The sequence below is a fragment of the Nicotiana sylvestris genome, chromosome 12, assembly GCF_000393655.2.
Source record: "Nicotiana sylvestris chromosome 12, ASM39365v2, whole genome shotgun sequence".
In the NCBI taxonomy this organism is placed as follows: Eukaryota; Viridiplantae; Streptophyta; class Magnoliopsida; order Solanales; family Solanaceae; genus Nicotiana; species Nicotiana sylvestris.
Genome location: NC_091068.1, coordinates 146,460,658 through 146,486,469, shown reverse-complemented (window position 1 = coordinate 146,486,469; position 25,812 = coordinate 146,460,658). Strand labels below are relative to the sequence as shown.

Here is a 25,812-nt window from a genome sequence, read left to right as displayed (position 1 = left end):
GAATGATATTCATACATTAATTGTGGATTTCTTCACTGATCTATACACAACATCCCACACTAAAGCCCCTGGGGCTTTCACAAGCCACTCCATCATGTCACCCATTCTATCTGAAAGCCAAAGAGCTTTTATGGACAAACCTCTTCATGCGAATGAGATTAAAAGGGCAATATTCTCCCATAAATCCTTCAAATCTCCTGGCCGTGATGGCCTCCACCCCTTCTTTTACCAAAAGTATTGGGACATAGTAGGGGACTCTGTCACAAACTTCTGTCAAAAATGCTTCTCTACAAGCTCTATGGATCGCACCATGAACCAAACTCTCTTGTGCCTAATCTCTAAATGCCCCCAAGCTTCAATGCTAAATTTTTTTTAGGCCCATTGGACTTTGTAACACCATTTACAAGTCAGTCACAAAAATCATTGTGAACAGAATAAAGCCTATTCTGCCCCATATCATTGGACCAAGCCAAGCAAGCTTCCTTTCTAATAGGAGAGCCTGTGATAATGCCATCATTGTCCAAGAATATATCACACACTTCAGAAAAATGAGGGGAAAAAGTGGCAACATGATCCTAAAAATTGACCTAGAGAAGGCCTTTGATAGGCTAGAATGGTCCTTTATTAGAGACACTCTAGCTGCTTTCAATTTTCCCCAAGGCTTATCCAAGCTCATCATGTCATGCATCAGTACATCATCCATTTCCATTCTTTTCAATAGGGGAAAATAGAGTCTTTCAAACCCTCAAGAGGCATTAGGCAGGGAGACCCTATGTCTCCCTACCTATTCATTATGTGCATGGAAAGACTATCAAGATCTATTGATAATGCAGTCCTACATGACCAATGGCATCATATAAATATAAGTAGGTCCGAACCAAAAATATCTCACCTCTTCTTTGCGGATGACCTTACCCTTTTTCTAAAGCCAATGACAGGAACTGCAATACCATTCTTTCAATATTGTAGAACTTTAATGAGTAGTCAGGACAGAAAATCAATCTCACCAAATCTAGAGTCTTGTTTTCTTCAAACATTCCACAGGATGCCATACAGAACCTCTCCAATTATTTGTCCATTAGGCACATAACATCCTTTGGAAAATACCTTGGATTCCCAATTCTTTACAAAAAACAAATATCTATAGACTTTGAATTCATCATTGATAACATGCAATCCAAGCTGGCTGGTTGGAAAACCAAATGCCTTAACATGGTTGGGAGAACAGTCCTGGCCAAAACTTCTTTGAACAACATTCCAAGCCTTACCAATCAGATTGATAAAATACAAAGAAATTTTCTTTGGGGCACCACCCCTAAAAGGAAGAAGTTACATCTGATCAAGTGGGACGTGGTCACTAAGACCAAGGCTGGGGGGGGGGCTAGGGCTCCAAAAGGCTAGTATCAAGAACAAAGCTTCTCTCACAAATCTTGCATGGAGGACCTATAAGAATACTAATAGTCTATTGGCTAGAGTTCTAATTCACAAACATTGCAACATGTATAATAATGCTAGATCAATTAGGACATTTATACACCCTAGACACCCAAAATCTCCAATCTGGCTGGGCATCCTAAAGGGCTAGGAGATATGCAACAAAACAAGTAGATGGGTAGTCCACAAAGGAAATAGGTTAGTTTCTTAAATGATACATGGATCCCTAATCAGCCAACAATCAGACAGATGATTGAGGGCCCATTAATCCAAAATGACCTAGACGCCAAGGTTAGCTCAATCCACAACCTAGGGAATTGGGACACATCAGCTTTGTCCATTACCCTTCCTCCACGTATTATGAACCTGGTGAACTCTGTGTTCATTCCCCTTGTTACAACTAAGGATGACAATCTTATATGGGGTTTGACTCCTAATGGCCAGTTCTCAAATAGTTTTGCTTACTCTTTCCTAAGGGGGACTGACACCAACCTCCATTCTGGTGAGGAAGACTCCTTCAAATGGATCTGGAAACTACAAGCCCCCAACAAAATCAAGTACTTCATCTGGCTCCTAACCCATAAGAGACTTCCAACTAGGAGCTTCCTCCCGTCTATTGGAATCAACTGTGTCCCACAATGTCATTATTGTAACAATGGACAGGAAGACATTGCCCATATTTTCTTTGAATGTCCTAATGCTGTCTATTTCTGGAATGAAATTCTCCAATTTTCAATGGCCACCAGTGGAAATCAACATGGAACTCTATAAAAAATGTCCCTTTCAACAACTATTCCTTTGGGACAACCTCATTCCCTTTTGTTTATGGCACATTTGGTTAACCGAAAACAACAATTTATTCAATGATAAGAAGGAGCACACCAATGCCACAAACACAGTCTCAAAAGCAATTGAATATCTTATTCTTACAAAGAATGACTCAACAAAGGTAACTCACCAGATCTTGTTAAAATAGGAACCACCAACCAGAGGTTCTTACAAACTAAATACAGATGGAGCAGCAAGGGGGAACCTATGAATAAGAGGATCAAGAGGAGTATTCAGGAACCAAAATGGAGACTGGATATTGGGTTACATGGATAATATCCCTCACACAACAAACACTAGGGCAGAAGTACAGTCGCTCATACGGGGTCTACAACTAGCGGAGCAAAACAATTTAGTTCCATTAGAAATAAACACTGATTCAGCTGAAACAATCAATATGCTTTTAAATGGAAGTTTGATTTATGACCCTATAATTTGTGAATGCAGGTCAATCATCCAAAGGATGGACAACGTGGTAGTGAGGCACATCTACCGGGAGCAGAACATAGTAGCTGATGCATTGACCAAGGAAGCAGCAAAGGAAATATTTTTGAATAAGTCTATGACATTATCAATTCCTCAGATGTTTGTCAATGATGTATTTTGGGCAGACATCCTAGGAACTGTACTAGTTAGATCTTTTGTGGGTTGTAACTTAAACACAATCGTGCATAACATTACAACTATGGGGTCTCTTCGATACCCCAATAATGCCTCTGATGTAGTTCCTTTTGTTAACTAGCATATAAATACTATATCCCTTTTAACCAATAAAATAAAATAAAATATATTTGTTATTTTTATTTAGTTTAGATTATTTATTTGCTTAAAGACTAGTGCCCTTTTAGCGTAGTAAAATATAGAGTCTTTTAACGTAGTAAAATATAGAGCCTTTTAGCGCAGTAAAATGTAGAACCTTTTAGCGTAGAATCTCTGTAGTTTAAGTATCTACTATATTGATAGATTAGACACAAACTCTATCTACTTATAATTTACAAAAATTAATTATTTAATTTATAAAACAAATACACAGAATTATGAAAAATATTGAAATTGACACACATAAGAATTCAGGATAGCTTGGTGCTACTGAGCCTCAAATATCGAGCATGGAACCCATAGGTATATACTCTGTCCAATTAAATATTTAAATATTAATTATTTACAAAACAAAACAAACACACAAAATTCTAAAAATATTGAAATTGGCACACATAAGAATTCAGGAAAGCTTGGTGCTGCTGGGCCTCAAATATCGAGCCTGGAACCCATAGATATATACGTTGTCCAATTAAAAGTTAATTATTTAATTTTCAAAACAAACACACAAAATTCTAAAAATATTGAAATTGACATACATAAGAATTCAGGAAAGCTTGGTGCTAATGGGCCTCAAATATCGAGCCTCGAACCCATAGATATATACGTTGTCCAATTAAAAGTTAATTATTTAATTTTCAAAACAAACACACAAAATTCTAAAAATATTAAAATTGACACACATAAGAATTCAGGAAAGCTTGGTGCTACTGAGCCTCAAATATCGAGCATGAAACCCATAGATATATATGATATCCAATTAAAAATTAATTATTTAATTTTCAAAACAAACACACAAAATTATAAAAATATTAAAATTGACACACATAAGACTTCAGGAAAGCTTGGTGCTACTGGGCCTCATATATCGAGCCTGGAACCCATAGATATATATGCTGTCTAATTTAAAATTAATTAATTAATTTATAAAACACATAAAATTATGAAGAGTATTGAAATTGACACACAAAAGAATTCAGGATAGCTTGGTGCTACTGTGCCTCAAATATCGAGCCTGGAACCCATAGATATATACTCTGTACAATTAAATAATTAAATTTCTTCTGTGTAGCTTGGTGCTACTGGGCCTCAAATATCGAGCCTGGAACCTATAGATATATACTCTATCTAATTAAATAATTATATATTAATTATTTACAAAACAAACACAATTAAATGAAAAAAATTAAAATTGACACACATAAGAATTCATGATAGGTTGGTGCTACTAGGCCTCAAATATCGAGCATTGAACCCATAGGTATATACTCTGCCCAATTAAATAATTAAATATTAATTATTTACAAAATAAACACATAATTAATATTGTTTAATTTATAGTAGACGACATAGACGTGCCGCCTGTGCATCCTGGACCTTTCTCCGATGAGCTATTACTGTTACAGGGCGATCATAGGTCCGCCTACGTATGGGAGGGAGAGTTACTGGACCAGACTCTCCGCGTCAGGAGAGTGGATGACTTGTGGGACTTTATGAGGGGTAGATATTTCCATTCCCGTGTAGTCCAGCACCTGCTGGATACGGGCTTCTATAGGATTTTTCAGATTGGGCGGATGCAACTCGACTGGTCTATGATCACGACCTTGATAGAGCGGTGGCGACCGGAGACACACACTTTCCACCTGCCCATTGGCGATGCCACCATCACGCTGCAAGATGTTGAGGTTTTATATGGGTTACCTGCTGATGGACTGCCCGTTGCACTGCCTCAGTAAATGAGATCTATGTCACGTGCCCAGTATTTGGATTTGCTGCAGCAGTTCACTGGTTTTAGGCCGCAGGATGAGACTACAACTTCAGGGGCCAGTCGCATGGCTTTGACAGCTATTAGACAACATTTGGAGATATTGCACCCCGATATCATCGGCGAGACAGATGATATACATATTCACGGTACACGAGGTTGGTGCTGCTCCTTATTTTTAGGGGTGTCTTGTTCCTGAACACTTCGAAAAATCTAGTGAGTTTGCGAGTTCTACATCATCTTCAACAGCTAGATGATTTACCCCCAGTACAGCTTGGGTGTTGCTGTTCTCGCTTACCCGTACGGCATATGTGTCGGGCGAGCATGGGCACCCAGAGCGACATATGTAGTTTTCTGCCACTTCTACAGGTGACAACATATTCGAATACTCCGTTCATTACTTTCAATTCTATCTAGTCAAAAATTTTCTTAAACTTTACGTCAACCTTGTATGTTAGGTTTGGTCCTGGGAGTGGATCCTGCAGTTGCGGCCACCTCTACCACTATTACCTCCAGATGTAGCACCTTCATTTCTCCCTCAAGGTAGTGGTGGGTTCTCCGGCGTGGAAATTACCGAGCCATTGATGCTCATCATAATCTCCCCCTTGTCAGGGATGTGTTGGATATACTGGAAGGTGCACAAGTAAATGTGTACCTAAACTTACTTGTTATAAATTCACTTGTGTTGCGCATAGTCACTTTTATGTTATTATTTGATAGTTCATCTGGATGCCATACATCGACGACTTGATAGGTGGCCTGCCCGATTATACTCGGTCGGCCGACTGATTTGGAGCACTTTCATCCCGCTAATGTGCCTCGATATTGTGGAGCATCATGCCACAGAGCGGGTACTTTGCCAGTTTGGCCATCCGCAGACTATACCGAGGGGGCCTACATGGCAGGCTACACATTATCAATGGGATAACGTTCGAGGGCGGACAATGCATTTGTAGCATGGCTAGAGGCACATGTCCATACTTGGGACCAGCGAGAGGACCCGATTCCGCCCCCACCTTCACAGATCCAGGCGGCGACTATTCAAATGTATGCGTCCTGGTACCGCCGCATTACCTGATTTTTTATCGGAAACCCCATTCATCAAGCTGACGGTCGGTACAGACCATACGCCAGGAGACACGAGTTACTAGTATGTTATTTGGAATTCTTACTAATAACTGTGATATAGCGTTCTGTAATTAATATTTTAAATGTTGTGCAGGCTATTGGTCATCATATATTCTACCAGTTGGGACTACAGATGCAGCAGAATGCCAGCGATCCTGCGGTCGCTAAGTATGGATGGCAGGTGACAGAGCTGGCTCTCGGGACAGTGCAGCGAGCCAAAGAGGGTGAGCGCTTAGATCACGACATTGATTATGTGACGCCAGAGCACCACCATCGGGTCGTAGGGGCCGGCGAGGAGGTGGTACCTAGCAAGGAGGCGTTGAGGCACCTGTTGAGGCACCTGATGAGGAGGTTGGAGCTGATCTGCCGGGTGACATTCCTCATCCAGACGAGCATCCCAGCAGCATGCCATCGTACAACATTCAGCTGGTGCTGCCAGCATCGCAGGTGACCCCATCAGATCCATTGTTGATTAAGGGCATGAGATTCACCGGAGGTTGGGAGCAGCTCTTTCCAGGCCCATCGACCGCAGCTAAGGATCGGCCGACCCGATACATGGATGGTGGGCACAGGTTGAGTTTTAGCTATTCGTCGTCAGGTGCGACGAATCTATCACGTGCGCAAGTATGTTTGTATTACTATTAAATTTTAATTTATTTTTTTCTCAATGATTTGCCATAAATTAATTTTTAATTTTCTTATTAAGGCTTCATCCCAGCCCGTCACCGAGGCCACTTTGTGCGATGCTGAGGACACCACGAATGCTTATATTCAGGAGCCTGATGAGACCATGGTAAGAAAATGTTTTTGACTTAACACGTACATTACTAATATACATTTTCATATACTGAGCTTACTTATTGTTTTGTAGGTTGATGATGGACCGACGACCCCTTCTACCGACCCTGCCAGCCCAACTGACGATCATGCTGCAGCGCATCCTCATATAAAGAGGTGACTTGATGAGGATGATCCTGATAGTGTATCCGGGCAGGAGGGGATGCGCCTCAGGCCAACAAGTGCATTGAAGCACAAAGGCTGTGGGGCTCATTGATTTCTTTTTTTTTTGTATTTTATGTAAATAATAAATTATGTAAATAATAATAATAATTTTTATGCTTACATAATATACGCATTATATTTTTATTACTCCGTTTCTTCTTTATTTAACAGTACAACAAAAACACAAATATAGAAACGTAACATAACTTAAATTCAGTACAACTAATGAAAACACATGACACGGGAAACATAAAGATACACTACTACGCTCAAGACATACATGTCATTGTTTAGTCACCACCGCCTAGTATTCTCTGCTCCAACCACTTAAATTTTTCTTCTAGCTTATTTTTTTCTTCTTCCACCTCTTTGAGTTTCTCCTTCAACTCCGCAACTTCTCGTTTGGATTGTCGCTCTCTTTTCCATTGTTTCAAACACAAATAATGAAGATGCTGCAACTTTTCTTTGTAGTATTCCTACAGACAGGGTTCATCAATCCATACCTCAAAATTGCAAACAGGTTCGTCGAGAACCCTATAATACTTTTTCATACACGCCCAATAGCGGCGTGCAACTTCACCATCATTCCAACAGTCTTGCATCATGCATTTTTTGCCGCACTCGCACCTTGACATATAAAGGGGTTCAGACATTTGTTAAAGCGTAAAAAAAACCTTGCTTTTATGGAAATATTTGCTATTGGTTATTGTTAGGCGCAGGAAATAACTAGAATGCGCCCGTTATTTATAGGCAAGACAACACACAAAACGTAGTATTTAATCGTGCTATACATATTTACTTTTTCTGGAACGAAACATCTTTTTCGCAGTCGGTCAACTTTTCAGACCGACAAGACAACACACAACACGTAGTATTTAACCGCGCTATACATATTAATTTTTCTGAAACAAAACAGCTTTTTCGCAGTCGGTCAGCTTTTCAGACCGACAAGACAACACACACGTGCATACTTCAATAAGCCGTTGAATGACTCCGACACATTTGTAGTCAGGGCTCCCTATCGTCTGCCACCATGAGCATGCAATGTCCACTTGTGAAGCTCATGTCCCACCAGCCAATTATTGGCTCTTTCGTCTAACTGCCGGATCGCTTCCATGCGCCTCGTGAATTTCCACTACAACCTCACTCCCCTAATATAATGTAACCCTTATTTTTGACTCTTCAGACATTATAAAAATGCTTGATAACAAGAAGAAAAGTTTCAACGGAAGTTAAAATATTTTTTGAATGGATTTTCATAAAATCCTAGCGCCTTTAAATAAGGCAATGCCTAGCTCGAGGGGCTGAATTTTTTTTGATGTATAGCGCGGCATTACACCGCGCTATACCCATTTGAATTATTGTTATGTCAGTTAATCTTAGGAGACTTATTGGTGGGCCCACAAACAGGTATAACGCGGTGTAATACTACGCTGTATATATTTGAATTACAGTTATGTCAGTTAGATACATGAGACTAATTGGTGGGCCCACAATCAGGTATAGCGCGGTACACATATAACGCGATATTATATCGCGCTATACTTTAACGGCAGAAACACCGTTAAATATAGCACGGTGTAATACCACGTTACATATAAAAAAGTATCTTTTTTTAGGCAGTAAAAATGTATTTTGAGTCCAAAAAGTTGGCATTTAGGTTTCGGACTCAAATAATACGATTCTAGTTGTAAAAGTAGAACAATTTTTCCTCTGCTTCTTTCTATTTGTTTGTGCAACAAACAATGGCTTTAGCTCCCTCTTCTCTTCTCAAAATAACAGTACTAGTTGTAGTTATTCTACTACTAACTTCCACTTCCACCGCCCTCTCCATCACAAAACAACTCCTATCATCAACAATATCCACAAATAATAATATGACTATAAATATAAATATTACTATTACCACTATTCCCACAACATTGACGTCTCCTAATTTTAGTTCCAATAATCTTCAACAAGACATTCCTAATTGTAATGAACAACGCAAGGATCCTCGTCCAACATCCGAGGACACAACTTCAAAGCATATAAGTGGATTAGAAGTGGCTTTTATATTTGTTATCATCACTATTCTGACTTTTGCATGTTTTGGTTGTTCTGTCTGTATAATCAAGCGCTATGTCTTAAAAGATCCTTAATCTAGTGTATAGTCAGCATACTTACTTTGATATTAAATTGTGATTATGGGTATTGTACTTTGGACAATTTTGAGTAATTTCAGTTCCATCTCAAATAGTTTGAGTAAAGAATGTTTTTTGATGTATGTTAGGTAAATCCTTCTCATGCAATTACCCATCAAGTGCTTCCCTTTTTTATTTTTAAGTTTTCGTCAAAACTAAGATTTTTTTTAGTTTAATATCAAAACTAAAGTTTGATTAATTACACTTTAGTCTTTCTCCGTTTCTTGTTCTTTTTACCCTAATTGGTTATATATCTTCGTTCATCCACTTGTAAAATGCATACTATTAATTTAATAAGGTGCTTAAAAAGGGAACAAAATATGGTCTACATGATGCCTTAAATTGGTGAGAAAATTCACTATATAGTTTAGCCAAGTTGCTTCATAAATGCAACTTCACAATTTGCTGCATACTTGTAGTTTGGAACTAAATTGGACCAAATATTCCCTAAACGTATGTGTGTACGCTTAAATATGCCATAATTAATCTTTTAATTATGCTCGGTTTGTTTCCGTATGAAATAATGGCACATTTGGGACCCGTTTGGCCATATGTTTTACCAAAATAAATTTGGATTTTATTTGGCAAACACATATTTGGCAATAGATTTTGCATACATTTTGGCAAAATCCTAAATCCCAAAACCAGCTCAATAGCTGGTTTTTGGCCAAAATATCATTATTATATGTTTTAAAAATTGCTTCAAACTTTTGTATTTTATAAAAGAGCCCACTATTTATTATTTTGTAACAATGTTGCTTCTTCTTCTCGGTCATCTGATAGTGTATCATGTAGTTCACTATAAAAATAATAATTTTGTACCAAAGTTATTTATGTTCAGAACTATTGTTTGCGATAATATAATGAATGTTATTGATAATGATGTTGTTGGGTATTTGTGATAGTTTTTAAAACTTGTAGGCATATCTCATGTTTCATGTTTTTTCAAAATAAATTTGGGAAATATATTTTAAAAACTGATGTCCAAATACATTTTCATCTTCAAACCAAATTTCACCCAAATCAGATTTTTCAAAACAAATTTAGAAATCTGTGACCAAACACTAGCTAAGTAGCGGTAAGGGCAGGACTGGGCCAAACTATTAACGGATGGCAAATGTTGTGAATATCGTATACTTTAAGGGCGTTTTTTTATCCTTTACCTTTATTTTTCCACATCTGCTGGATTTTCATCTTAAACAACTTAGTGGACGTTTGGACATAAGAATTGTAAAATTTCGAAAAAAGTAAAAAAGAATTTTTTTAAGTGAAAATGGTATTTGAAAATTAGAGTTGTGTTTGAACATGAATATAATTTTGGGTTGTTTTTGAATTTTTGTGAGTGATCTGAGAGAAAATTTTGAAAAACAGCATTTTGGAGTTTTTCAAAATTTTTGAAAAATTTCAAAATTCATTTTCAAGTGAAAATTGAAAATTTTATGGCCAAACACTGGTTTCGAAAAAAAGTGAAAACTTTTCAAAAAATAAAGTGAAAAAAATTTCATGGCCAAACAGGATGTTAAAGTATTTCAGTTTCACTTATTTGAGCTTCTCAAGCTATGCATGGCCTATATTGCTCAAGGTATCATTCAGTTCAAGAAAAAGTGTTATAGTTGTAGCCTTTTCAAGATTAACTAGTATTAGAGTACGCGCGTTGCGCGTGAACCTTTGATAATGAGTTAAGATTATGAAAATTGTCACGACCCAATTTCATTATAGGTCATGATGGCGTCCAACACCGTTGTTAGGCAAGCCAACCCGAAGATATTAGTGAGTTCTCATTTACTTTACCAAAGCTATTCTAGCATTTTCTTAACTTAAATTTAAAACAAGTGGTAATTAGAAACTTATATTAATAGATATACAACCTAAAAGAATAGTCTACCAATGTGTGTGACAGTAATTAGTGTCACAAGTACTGGGGCGACTAGTAGAATGTACAAAATATCACTATCCTACTGCCTGAAACATGATATACAATACACAATAATAACAAAAAAGAGAACTCCGGGATGCTGCTGAACGACTCAAGAGGGGGCAGCTCACCATGAGATCTCGATCAAAAGCATAGTACAATTAAGTAGATGGGTAACTAGATGCACCTACCTCAGATCCTGTACAATTAAGTACAGAAGCATAGTATGAGTACATAAACAACATGTACCCAGTAAGTATCCAGTCTAACCTCGAAGAAGTAGTGACGAGGGGTCGACTTGACACTTACTAAGGTCAATATAAAAAATAATTAAAGATTACACTAAGCATGGATAACATGGACATAATGACAAGCTCAGAATTTAAAGTGAACAGTATATCGGTTTCAGTCATGTCTTATAATAGTTGCACTCCAAGGCATTTAACAGAGTAAGTCATGGATAAGATTTCACATACGTATCATGCGCACATTATGCCGATGTCGTACGGCCCAGTCCAATATAAAAGAAACTGTGCACTGCCAGAGGGTCGAATGACGCGAACCATAGATGCATCTATTTCTACCGAGGCGATCGGCCCGATCCACAAATAACAATTATTATCAAGAAGGCACATAAAGGCGCATTCATAGTCAAATAAATTCATACAAGTTCTCAAGTAAGTGCATACGTATTTTTCCAATCCCTAACATGTCCTATGTGATCTCATTAACATGTAAGAATATTTGCAAGTATGGCATGACACGGGTCCTAAACTACCCTGACAATTAGCATAATAGTAGCTACGCATGGACTCTCGCCACCACGTACGTACGTAGCCCCCACAAACAATCACATACATTTATTAGATTCACTTAGGGGTTAATTTCCCTCTTACGAGGTTAGAAAGGAGATTTACCTTGCTTCAAAGCTTACTTCCAATATCAAGAACGTGCTCAAACCATCAATTTGGAGCCGAACAATCCAAAATTGATTAAACGAGGTAAGAACTAGTCAATACAAGCTCAAGAGTTCGTATTCTAACTATTAAAGTAATTCCCCAACCCTAAATACAAGTTTCCTAAAATCCTTCCCTGGTCCTACGTGCCCGGATTCCGGAATTTTTTAGGGAAGTTGTTACCCATAACCTAAGGATCAAGAATATATGATTTCTACTTCATTCCATAACAAATTTCGTGGTTAAATCTTGTTTTTATCAAAATCCTAGGTTTTACTCTAATCCCATAATTTTTTACTAATCTTTATGTGTTAATCAACCTAAAACCCAAGTAGTAAACTCACATTAAGTAGAAATAACTTACCTCACAATTCTAGGTTGAAATCCCCTCTTTGAAAGCTCCCAAATCACTCAAATAATGAAGGAAGTATGTCAAAAATGACACATTCCCGTATTAAATGAAGGCACTGCCTTCAGCGATTTTCGCACCTACGGTTAGGGAACCGCATCTGCGGTATTGCTTCTGCAAGGTAATGTCCACATATGCGAAGTTGGGCTAGGCTGGCTAGGACCGCTTCTGCGAAAAAGGAGGCGCATCTGCGGTTCCTAGGCTCCTCCCCCTTGGCCGCACCTGCGAGGGCTCGATCGCTTCTACGGTCTCGCATCTGCGACTGACCAACCGCAGGTGTGGTTATGACAGATACCTGGAGCTTCAGCTCCTTCCAAAATTTTCCAACTTCACCTGAGCCTCGTCCGATTGATGTTCGGGATCCCCGGGTCCCGCCCAAACATACCGACAAGTTCGAAATCATAAAACGGACTTGCTCTGTCACGACCCCAAATACCGGTCGTGATGGCACCTATCACATTACTAGGCAAGCCAACCAATCAATTAAGCACAATCCTTTTTCCTTTAACAATAAACCATTTCCTAACACAAGTTTTAAATACCAAATTTCATTATAAACGTTTGAAGCAACAGATAAATATGCGGAAGTTAAATAAACAGGAAACTACACAGCCCCATAATCTGGTGTCACGAGTCTAGAGCCTCTAATACATGTCTGAGCATCTAATACATCACAAGCCTAGAAAATGCGGAAAAATAACAAGATAGGTAGGAGAAAACAGGGCTGCAAATGCCATGCAGCTACCTGGAAATCTCCGGCAAATACTGAATCAGCTGAAGACCCTCACTCGGCCACTCGGGCACCTGGATCTACACACAAGGTGTAGGGAGTAACGTGAGTACGCCAACTCAGTAAGTAACTAAGGTAAATAAGGACTGAAAGCAGTGACGAGCAGTTCAGAATCATATAACTGAATAAACAACAGAATAACGGATCAACTTTACAGTTTAAAATCAGTTTCGTCATAAAATCAACATTTGCAGTTTAAACACTTGAAATCATATACTTAGCAATATTTCCAACAGGGGTTTCTTTAGAAGAAAAGTGAAATCAGTGAAAACATCATAACTGGCCTCCTTGGGCAAGGAATCACTCAGAATATGGCCTCTCGGGCAGCCTCTCAGTCACTCGTGACTCAACTCTCGTCACCCAGTCTCTGTAATATCTCGTAATAATAGAAATCATAATAACCGCTGTGGCGTGTAGCCCGATCCATAATTTATAGTCGACTACGCTCACTGGGGGTGTACAGACTACGGAGGGGCTCCTACAGCCCAAGTATCATATCGCTGCGGTGCGCAACCCGATCCAATATATATATCGCTGCGGCGTGCAGCTCGATCCATATAAGTATCACTGCGGCGTGCAGCCCGATCTATAACTCATATATATATATATATATATATATATATATATATATATATATATATATATATATATATATATATATATAAATATCCTCACAACTAGGTTCTCAACCTCTCTCAGTCATTAACCTCACAGCCTCTCGGGCACAATAATGAAAATTAGGAACTCAGTCCAGATAGTCCTCTCATTTAGAAGTGGAAAGATAAAACTAGTTTTAAACATTTAAACAGGTAAAACATGACTGAGGACATACTTTTAGCAAGTAAAGTGAGGAGAAACAATCAAAATGCCCCTAAGGGTTTCTACAGGTCGGCACAAGGCCCCAAATATGGCATACAACCCATAATATAGTATAAATATCCAAAATACGGAATAATATAATATTTCCAAATCAAATGCACGGCTTAATAGTCGCTACGAGACGGACCAAGTCACAATCTCTACCGGTGCATGCCCACACGCTTGTCACCTAGCATGTGCATCACCAGGTTTATCAAAACAAGTCAAATACCGGGGTTTTGTACCCTCAGTTCCAGATTTACAATGGTTAATTACCTCAAACCGGGGAAAATGCTACTCCGCGATGCCTTTGCCCATCGAATCGGCCTCCACTCACGTCGAATCTATCCAAAATCAGAATCACGATGTCAAAACATGCTAAGGGAATGAAGCCCAAGCGAAAACAATCAAATAATACCAAAAAACTTGAAATTGGCCCAACCCGACCCCCAGGACCATGTCTCAAAACTCAATAAAAATCACATCACCGGAATCATTATCTTCCCACGAGTCTATACATATCAAGAACACTGAAATCGGAGTCCAAATGACCCCTTAAATCCTCATTTAAAGTCTATTAATCTCAAGCCCTAATTCCTCAATTTTGGGCTTAGATTCCATGATTTATTAGTTAGATTTCACAATAGAATTGAGTTTTAAGTCCAAAATTCTTACCTCCAAATGTTTCCCTTTGAATCCTTCTTCAATCTCCTTCAAAAATCTCCAAAAATGACCAACGCGGACAAGACGACCTTTTAAACCTTCTGCCCGAGCCTGCAAATCCTTCTCCGCGAACGCGGTCAAAGCCTCGTGTTCGCGAAGCACAACTTAACTTTGACCAATTTTCCTCTTAAACGATTGCGATTAGACCCTTGCGAACGAGATGCTTTACCCAGACGAACCTTCGCGAATGCGATGAGTTAATTCTACTGAAGCTCAGCCTCTCTTTTCCTTCTATGCGAACGCGACTACACACCCGCGAACACGATGCACCTACGCCCAACCATTCGCGAACGCGGAGACCTTATCGCGAACGCGAAGGCTTAACTTCCACCTTCCTCGACTGACCCTTCGCGAACACGAGGACCCTCTCGCGAACACGAAGGTTTCTTTTCTGCAGCACTGACCTATAATTTTCTGCAGGTTCTAACTTCATGAATTGGCCCGATAAACCACCCGAGTCCCCCCGGGACCTCAACCAAAGGCACCAACACATCCCAAAACCTTATTCAAACTTGTTCCAATCTTCAAAACACCTCAAACAACATAAAATCAACTAAAACACATCGGATTCAAGGCTAAGTTTCTAAAAATCTTCCGAATTCCGATTTTGATAAAAACCCAACCAAACCACGTCCGAATGACCTAACATTTTTCACGCATATCCCAAATGACACAGCGGAGCTACTACAACTCTCGAAATTCCATTCCGACCCCTAGATCAAAATTTCACCTACCAACCGGAAATCACTAAAAATCCACTTCGCCAATTCAAGCCTAAATCTACTCCGGACTTCCAAAACTCATTTCGATCGCGCTCCTAAGTCCCAAATCACCTCCCGAAGCTAACCGAATCATCGGAACTCACATCCTATCCCTCTACACATAAGTCAACATCCGGTTTACTTTTTCAACTTAAGCTTCCTTAAAAGAGACTAAGTGTCTCAAACCTTACAAAATCATTCTCAATTTGATCCGCCCAACCCGATACCACATAACACGGATAAAAAAAATCATAAAGAAGCAAAAATAGAGAAACAAAGCGGTAACTCATGAGACGACTGGCCGGGTCGTCACATGCTTGAACCCTCAGAACGCCCGAAACAATACTAAATCTAGGAATCTGTCACACCCCAATCTTGGGAGGTGTGGCTGGCACCCGATGCCCGAGCGAACCAACCATGAGATATGATCTGAAATATAATAACTTGTAGGTAGAAGAGCCCAAAAATGACACACACACACACACACATATATATATATATATATATATATATATATATATATATATATATAATTTGTACAATTAAGTCCGATAGGGCCATACAAAAAAAAATATACATGCAATGACCTCTAGTCTGCAAGCCTCTAAGAGTGTAAGACAATCTCAACAGGCGGGGACAAGGCCCCTGACATGCCCAAAACTACACATATACATCTGTAACAGTACCTATGGACTCCAAGTCAGCAACTCCGAAGAAGTGGAGTGCAAAACCCAACGCTGATCCTGGGGGTCCTACTGAGGAGGCACGCCGCTCTGTCTATCCAAACCTGTGGGCATGAACACAGAGCATAAAAAGGCGCCAGTACCCAATATGTACTGAATATGTAGGGCGACAAGTGTCACATGAAAAATGTAATTAACAAGAGAAGAGATATAGAGACAATTTGAATTCTGAAACTAGGCTCGATAGGAAACTAAAATTCAACATGGATATAAATGTATGCTCGTGGAATAGTCACTCACTATCGCTACTTATAATATATCACATTATATAATAATAAATCCCTCTGTGGGGCTATAATATCCATAACATACCCAGCCATAATAAGGCTCGGTAGAATCATACCCGGCCACATGAAACTCGGTAATCCCAACTGATCAGTGGTTACACAATAGGTGTCATACCCGGCCGTCTATAGTGTGGCTCGGTAATGAAAGTAAATACATAAATATATTAAATCATGAATTATAGAAGTGCAATGCAAAATTAACCTTAAAAGACGTATTCTAAGAAGAGTCGAAGTGGCCTATCATTATTATTCCCCGACTATCATGGTTGTCGCTAAAATATTTAATTTTCAACTATGAGCCAACAAGTACTAAGAACAAGAGATTTATGTATTATGAGTACCTTTGAAGTAAGTGTTACTTATTCATGATTTATATGAACGTCGAAAGGAGAACGAGTAAAAAGGCTCGAGTTCTTTTTAAACAAGGAACAAGGAAAACCGAGAATTCATAGATATTCTCTGAAGTAAGCAATCTATAAGAAAGGATCAGGTCTAAGCATCTTTATAAGTTGAAGGTGAAATAACTCGAATCCGACAAAACAATTTGATAAACGTTTATTCGAATTCTAGTCATGCCGAAAAGTATAGCGGAAGCCCTACATACCTTGTCGATGGAGTTATATACGGTTTCCGAGACCTCGAAAGCCTTAGGAATGATTTCCTACATAATACGAACCATTCAATATCAAATTCAAGCTCATATCTTATATAATTCTTCATTTAGACATTTACGCGAACAACTTGCGGCCATGAATTTGTAGAATCTTTTGTAGTTTAATTTCCCCCCAACACACCACCAAAATTTTACTTTACTACATCTTCTCATCGACACGATTCCATCCATGTCTTCACAGATCCAAACAACACAATAAAACCATATAGAACAGCCCCAACAATCAAGTCATATTAAGAGAGGTTTCTTAAAAAAATCAAGAACATTTCTATAGAGGTTTCAACTATTTCTTAGGAATTCTTATGGTAGAAGTTTACAAAGATCAAAGAGAAAGTTAAATCATACCTTGTATGACCAGAATTACTTTAAATTCGAGATTACTTCAAGGCGGAGTTTTCCTACGAAAAGTGAAACACCGAAGAATTCACGATTCCGAAGCTACAATGGTATTCTCTATCTTGAGGATGACTAAATTGTTATTATGATTGGCTAGATGGATGGGAGTAGTTTGAGAGGAAATCCCTACGTTTTAGGTTCTGTTTTGGAGAGGATAAAATGCAGGGGTTCTGTTTTAAATTGATTTAAATAAAATAAATTTTAACTAAAACCGGCTAAGCACACTATTCCCGTAACAGTGTGCACCCATGTACAAAAATATTAATATCTCTCTAGTCCGAAGTCGTATTAATGAACGGTTTATTGCATTGGAAACTAGACTCATAGACCTTCGATTCGGTGGGTAGAACACACCATAACTACTAGTATATTAAGATAAAGTCTCATCAACATTTTATCAAAATTTCAGTAAAATTTAAAACCCGTAACTTGCGCCGATCTTTGTCGAATTTTTAATCACAACTCGAATGACTTCCAATCTTAACATATAACTATTGCATCATTTAAATATCTCATAGAAATTATCTTCCTATCGAATTAGCCCCTTTACTGCATGATAACGCCAAATACACAAGGTGTAACAGAATCACTCCCTAAACCAATTGAATCAATCTTATGAACTTCAAGTTCTTCAATTTACTTCCCATGCGACGAAACACACTTACACTACTCGGATTGACACCAAATTTTGTGTGCAAGTCTTAAATAGAAATATGGAACTATTTTTGATCTCGGAACTCCGTTCGAACCTCGGTAACACAAAAACCCGCTCCAAACCAAATATTTAAGAACTTCAAAATCCTTAAGGAATCAACTTTCACTATTAGGCACCAAAATGCTCCCGGGTCATCCAAAACCTGATCCGGACATACGCCCAAGTCTGAAATCATCATATGAACCTGTTGGAATCTTCAAATCCGGATTCCGAGGTTTTTTACTCAAAATGTTGACCGAAATCAAACTTGGCCTTTTAAGCCAACCTTAAGGAATTAAGTGTTCCGATTTCAACCCAAACTCTTCCAAATCCCGAACCAACTATTCCCGCGAGTCATAAATCAGTAAAAGCAAGTACGAGAAGTCTTATCTAGGGGAACGAGGTTCTAAAAAGCAAAACGATCAGTCGGGTCGTTACAAAAGTTAGATAAATAATTTTAAATAATATATTTGAGATATAAATAAAATTAAAATGAGTTCACGAAAATGATGAATACAAAGTCTCTAAAATAAATAATATTAAGTTAATATTCTAGAACAATAGTTCAGATAGATATAGTTCAAAATAAAAAAAAACTGCAAATTTAGGAATTTATATTGATTAAATAGATCAAAGTAGAAATTTATCTATTGTACTTTTCCATCGGCTTCTCAATACGAAAGTCAAACTGTTTAATTTTTATTTTAATATGTCAGTTTGTTAATTCTTTTACATTATAAATTATAGGTATTAGGAAAATAAAATTTCTATAATTAAAAGTATTTAGTAGAATATTAAGTCTTAGCAAAAAATAAATATAATCCTCAATCAATATAACGTGGCTTAAAATGAACAAAAGAAGTAGCTTTTTATCTATAAAAACATAAAAAGAAGAATCAATAAGCAATAAATAAATATTATCAAATTTTAAAAATTCCTTTTGCATTTATTAAAGAGAAAGCTTATTGCTAAATAATTGACTTTTTTTAAAAATTTCACAAAATTTATATTATAACATTATATGGGCATAGTCAATTAATGATATACAATAGGATTTTTTTATTTATTTATGTCGAGTCGTTAAAGATTGACATACCATGTAAGAATACATTCTAAAATTATTTATTAATAAGGATTTCTTTAAAAAATACAAGTAGTTAATTAAGTTACAAATATTAAGAAAATAAATATGCATTATAATTTTTCTATACGTAGTTCAAACAAGAAAAAAAATTATATAGGTTAATATTCTAATTGATTTTAAAATTTTAATAATATTAGAGAACTTCAAGCATATTTCAAATAAGAAAATATTTACTAATAATTTTGAAATTTTATGTGATTTCAAAGTGGGAACATTTTAATACAATATAAATGTATCGTTCCTACAAATTATTAGGTTTATAATATTAATCTTTGTAATTGTGATAAAATTTAGTTGTAAAATATTAATTTAGAGAAAAAGAAAGGATGATAGCAGTACAACTATTTAATTTTGAGTGAATATAGAACATTTCATTTGTATTTTATTTTTGGTTTCGAAATTAAACAAATGAAAGCCAAAATGCGAAATAAAAAACAGTTGAAGACTTATCTTTCTCTTTCTTTTCTTTTCTTTTAGCTTGTTATTATTTTTCCTTTTGAAGATATGTTATATTACACATATGTTAAATAAGGAAGGTTTTGAGACACAAAATCTAGTTAATTTAAAGTCCTAAATATTAGAAAAATAATTAAATGACTATTTCTAAATATTAGGGAGATAATTAAAATGACTATTTTGTACAATATGAAAACTTTTTTTAAAGGGCAAAAGAAACAAACGATATTTCGCTATAAGTCTTCGTGCTTTTAATATAGTATAGATATGTGCTGATCGTCTTGCTTATAACTTAGGTAATTGATTGTCAAAACCTTTTCAAGAATATTCTAGAGGATATTTAACTTCATAAGTTCTCAAAATGAATGGGAAATAGACATTGATTCCTTGATTTCATTTTAATACATTGAACATTGTCAAAGATATCTAAACTAATTTGGCTAGCAGCTTGGAACTGTTTGATCTCCTCTTGCATTAAGATCAAGGCAAATGTGTTTTAATTTTGTTGCGTTCTGAAAATTTTCTAGTAGTAATTTTGAAGAAACTATTTTCTTGACAACTTGGTGTTTTTTAAAAATATATTTTGATTTGGAATTGTAGAACACTATTTGGCCTAATACCAACAAGTTCAAGAATTTGGAACTTTGTGCAGATGATATACTTTTGACGCTGGTTAATTATTGGAAGTAGAGATGATATTATTTTGTGAATTGTTTAGTATTATCACGTGATCCGGAGTTTACGGGTTCGAGTCACCTTGCAAAAATGTAGCATTAGTGCACTGAGCTGGCATTTCTTATTATTGTTGTGATAGTAGAAGTATGTAGTATTGTTCACCAAAAAGGGACAACTGTCTGTGGGGCAGGGGCGTTGCCGAATAGAGAGAGAGACAAACGTTCTTGCCTTATCCTTCACATACAAAACAAACGCAAATACCTGGTTCAAAAAGCACCAAGTAATGCATCCTACTCACCATTTATACAAGAAAAATTCCAGTCCTCAAATGCCCGCATCAATCTTCTCACCTCCATCCAAACTCATCTCTCTGATCAAACTGCCCTCATATCTCTTCAACTACTTGCCACTAATCATCTTTACTTTTGGCAAGCCTTGTACCAACATTTTCTTTCTTCTGTTTTCTCACAGTTTCGTTACAATGGCTGATTACATCACAAATACTAGAAGGAATTCCAATACACAGTTATTACAAGAACTTGAAGCACTGAGTGAAACACTCTATCAGCCAAACACTTCTTCAACTAGCACAACCCGAAGAACTGCCTCCCTTGTCCTTCCTCGAACATCTGTCCCTCCAATTGCTATCGCTGATGATCCGATAACCAGTGCTAAAAATGATGACAGTGTCATCAATCCTAAGCCAAGGTCGAGGCGCATGTCATTGTCGCCATGGCGTTCTCGTCCAAAGCTGGACATCGAGAGCGAGGACAATACTACACAACAGAGCAGCAGCAGCACCAAGTCATTGAAGAAGTTGGATAGCAAAGTCGAGTCCAACTCCGAGAAAAAAGGCCTATGGAACTGGAAACCAATTCGGGCTCTCGCTCACATTGGTAAGCAAAAGCTAAGCTGTTTGTTCTCAGTTGAAGTCGTCACGGTTCAGGGACTACCTACATCAATGAACGGGCTTAGGCTATCAGTTTGTGTTAGAAAAAAGGAAACCAAAGAAGGAGCAGTACAAACTATGCCATCCAGAGTTTCACAGGGAGCTGCTGATTTTGAAGAGACCCTTTTCATTAGGTGTCATGTTTACTATACCCCAGCTACTACTACTGGTAGTAATGGAAGTCGCTTTAAATTCGAGCCGCGTCCATTTTTGATATATGTGTTTGCTGTGGATGCAGAGGAGCTTGATTTTGGAAAGAATTTAGTGGATTTGAGTGAAATGATTCAGGAGTCTATAGAAAAGAGCTTTGAAGGCAACCGAATTCGCCAATGGGACACGAGTTATACTCTTTCTGGGAAAGCCAAGGGGGGAGAGCTAGTTCTCAAATTGGGATTCCAGATAATGGAGAAAGATGGGGGAATTGGAATTTACAGCCAGGCTGAGGGGCAAAAGACGGGGAAAAATGTGAACTATTCATCATCATCATCATTTGCTCGCAAGCAATCGAAAACATCTTTTAGTGTCCCAAGTCCAAGAATGACTAGCCTAAGTTCATCTAATTGGACTCCTTCACAAACAGGAACAACACCAAATCTTCAAGGAATTGATGAGCTGAATCTAGATGCTGAGCCTGAAAAGGAACCAGAGTCAAAAGCAGAGGATCTTGATCTCCCGGAGTTTGATGTTGTGGACAAAGGAGTTGAAATTCAAGATAAAGGTGAAGCTAAAAAAGAAGTGGAAGTAAAAGAAGAGGAGGAAGAAGCAGAAGAAGAAGAAGAAGAAGAGCAATCTGAAGGAAATTCTGATAAGAGATCGGTATCAAGTCATGAGGTTGTTAAGGAGATTGTGCATGATCAGCATCATCTGACTAGATTGTCAGAACTTGATTCCATTGCTCAGCAAATCAAAGCTCTTGAATCCATGTTTAAAGATGAAAATCAAGTCAAGACAGAGGATGACGACTCTGAATCGCAAAGGTTGGATGCAGATGAGGAAAATGTGACAAGGGAATTTCTTCAGATGCTCGAAGATTCAGGTGGCGCTAATCAGTTCAAGACGGATCAACAAGAAACCCCCACATTAAAGCTGCAAGGAGGAGATGAAGATAGCAAAAAGAGAGAATCAGTCATATTTATACCAGATCTTGGAAAAGGGTTGGGTTGTGTAGTTCAAACAAGGAACGGAGGTTTCTTGGCGGCCATGAATCCTCTTAATACTGTTGTTTCTAGAAAAGACACCCCAAAACTTGCAATGCAGATATCAAAACCATTTGTTTTTCCATCAATTTTGTCGTCTATGAATGGATTTGAAATATTTCAGAGGATGGCAGCTATTGGGATGGAAGAATTTACGTCCAAGATCTTATCGATGATGCCAATGGAAGAACTCGTGGGTAAGACAGCAGAGCAGATAGCTTTTGAAGGTATTGCTTCAGCTATTATTCAAGGGAGGAACAAAGAAGTAGGTGCCAGCTCAACTGCTGCTCGTACAGTTGCAGCAGTGAAATCGATGGCAACAGCGATGAACACAAGCCGAAATGAGAGGATTTCTACAGGGATTTGGAATATCAGTGATGAACCGTTGACAGTGGACGAAATTCTTGCATTCACACTGCAGAAAATGGAGGCAATGACAATCGAAGCCCTGAAAATTCAGGCAGATATCGCGGAAGAAGAGGCGCCTTTTGATGTTTCCCCACATTCAGCACACAAGAAAGATGATCATGGTCATCCACTGGAGTCCGCAGTTCCTCTTGAAGATTGGGAAAAAGATGACAAAAGTGATAATGTAGTGATATCTGTTGTGGTTCAACTGAGGGATCCATTGAGGCAGTTCGAGGCAGTTGGAGGACCAATGATAGCACTAATTCAAGCAGTTCATATCGATGAGAAAACTAATGACATCGACGAGGAAAAGAAGTTTAAAATAGCATGCTTGGCGATTGGCGGATTGAGAGTTGGAAGCGGAGAAAAGAAGAATGCATGGGACACAGAAAAGCAGAGATTGACTGCAATGCAGTGGCTGGTGGCTTATGGACTTGGTAAAATGGGGAAGAAAGTAAAGAAAGGTTCAGCAGTAAAGGGCCAAGATTTGCTATGGAGCATATCATCACGTGTAATGGCAGATATGTGGCTCAAGTCAATAAGAAATCCAGATATCAAGTTCATCATGTAGACAGCAAGGGTATAAATCATTTTTCATCATTCTTTCCACATTCCAAAAAGAAATAAGCAACAAATAGTTGTTAATGTTTGCATTTGTTCTTGGTGTGTAGATCTATTCCATTTCTTGTAGGAAATACTGAAGTGCTGCATCAGGTTTCTTTAGTAACTAGATGGGAGTGCCCATGCTATGCACGGGCGTGGGCATGGTATCTTTGTTTGTGTTTTTTCATAGATCCTTGAAAGGTTATTCAAGATTGTAAATGAGATTAATTTTGTCTTTCTACAAGTAATAAGAAAGCTGTCAATTTATAATTTGACATGGTCGTTAATTGTTTGGTACTTTGAATGGTCATTTCGTGATAAAGTTACGTATTTTTCTGTGAACAATTAATCATCCTGATGTATTCTACTTGGATAGGATAATTGATGATTTCGAATGTATGACTAAACATCCTTACACTTAGCTTAAATCACTTTACTTGGGAAGTTATCAGGTCCATTTGGAGAGGTATATCCCCCATTTGAATTCAATCTTGGTTTAAGTAAAACAAAACAACATCATGAGCATATTAAAACACAAGCAGATTGTCTAAGACATTGATAGAATTGGAAAGTAGATGCACAGTCTGCTGTTAAATTGTGCCTATGACTGACTATCAGATTTTTATGTAATAATTCCCTTGAGTACCTGAACTCTCTATGCATCTGAAGCCAGCAAAAAAGAAGTAGAAGATTATCTACTAAAAGCCACTTGTACGAGTCTTATGCTTATATATTTGCGTGTAGATGACCAAGCCAGACATTGTGATGCTGAAAAAACAAAAAAAAACTATTCAAGAGGAATCTCCTTGCCATTTAGAAATGAGGAGTAAAGTAGGGGTTTCCATTGTGCATTTGAGCAATGAAAGAATGTGGTAGTTCAAGTTCTGTTTTGATAGTGGCCTTTGACAAATGGAGCAGTATCAACCTTGAAAGGAAATTTTATGACCAAAAGAGACATCTTCTGCCAAAATGTATTTCACTAACATGTGAAACTAGTGCATCAGCGGAATATGTTGCAGGATTTTGTAAGGACACGAATCTATTATGCTGCTGTAAGTGAGAAAGACAAAAGAGGTGGATCCCGTATCGTCAAGAATATAACTCTTGAACTTATATCATCACTGGAATGAATTGTCAATAATATCACGGTGCTTTACTAAGGCAAGGACTACAAAGCTGCAAAAAGCCTGGATTATACTATAAGAGCTTAGCCTCTAAAATTGTCGCGGAATTCCTTCTAAATCACAACATTGAAAAAATAAATGTTACTATCAATTTTCTTAACATCTTTTAGGGGAATGCTTATGTGCAAATGAAATAGATCAGCTTTGGCACTTCATCTTTAAATTTTTGGATAGTTGAATCTAATGGCACACACTTCTTGCAGAAGAGTGCATAAAGTATTGGTATCTTCTTGTTTTACCACAACCAACCGACACCCTAATGTCTTTCTTTAAGCTCTCATATGTTCGAAAACAAGTAGCCGCACCATCTCGTAAGACTCAAGGAAAGGTAGTACTAAACAGCTTTTGAAGTTTTCAGATGATTTAAACAAAATACTAACTTGAGCAATGCTTTAGTACAACTTCTACCTATACAAGGTTCAGTGGTATAGGTGACACAATCCTACCGTAGTGGAGAAGTAGTTTTGTCTCACTTGCTGATCTTCCTTGCTCTGAATGCAGATGTGTCTGAATACTTGTTGATATGTTATACATTGTCGTCGTGCCCTCTACTAAATACTTGGCCATCTAATTGAACTGCAATGTCAAAATCAGGTAGTAAAAATTAAGCACAAATTCACAGGCCTGAGAGATATTCCTTTCATTTATGTTCGAGTAATAGCAGCTTTCTTAATAGAGCAAAGAGATAAAGCATAGCTATTGAATGTAGACAGAAATACGCAACTAGGGCCATGCTCTCTGGGACTCATAAAGGTAAATATAAGTTGTGTATTTGAGCTAGAAATCACTGTCAAACATTCGTTTGTTAGATTGGATTGAAGGATTGAACTGAA

At 37.7% G+C, this 25,812-nt stretch overlaps 1 protein-coding gene across 2 annotated transcripts; it reads left to right on the top strand.

Annotated features, from left to right (window-relative positions):
* The first annotated feature begins 20,940 nt into the window (after positions 1-20,940).
* On the top strand, positions 20,941-24,873 carry LOC104235495 (protein PLASTID MOVEMENT IMPAIRED 1). 2 transcript variants are annotated; one of them, XM_009789283.2, is made up of 2 exons: positions 20,941-23,772; positions 24,540-24,873. In XM_009789283.2, exon 1 carries the CDS (start codon positions 20,968-20,970, stop codon positions 23,761-23,763), a length of 2,796 nt encoding a protein of 931 aa, XP_009787585.1. In that variant the 5' UTR covers positions 20,941-20,967; the 3' UTR covers positions 23,764-23,772; positions 24,540-24,873. The 2 variants fall into 2 exon arrangements, with proteins under 2 accessions (XP_009787585.1, XP_009787584.1); XM_009789282.2 differs by lacking the exon at positions 24,540-24,873 and adding an exon at positions 23,864-24,070.
* Positions 24,874-25,812: the final 939 nt, after the last annotated feature.

Coding starts and splice junctions, on each gene's coding strand:
- LOC104235495 (XM_009789283.2), top strand. CDS start 20,968: ATGCCCGCATCAATCTTCTCACCTCCATCCAAACTCATCTCTCTGATC.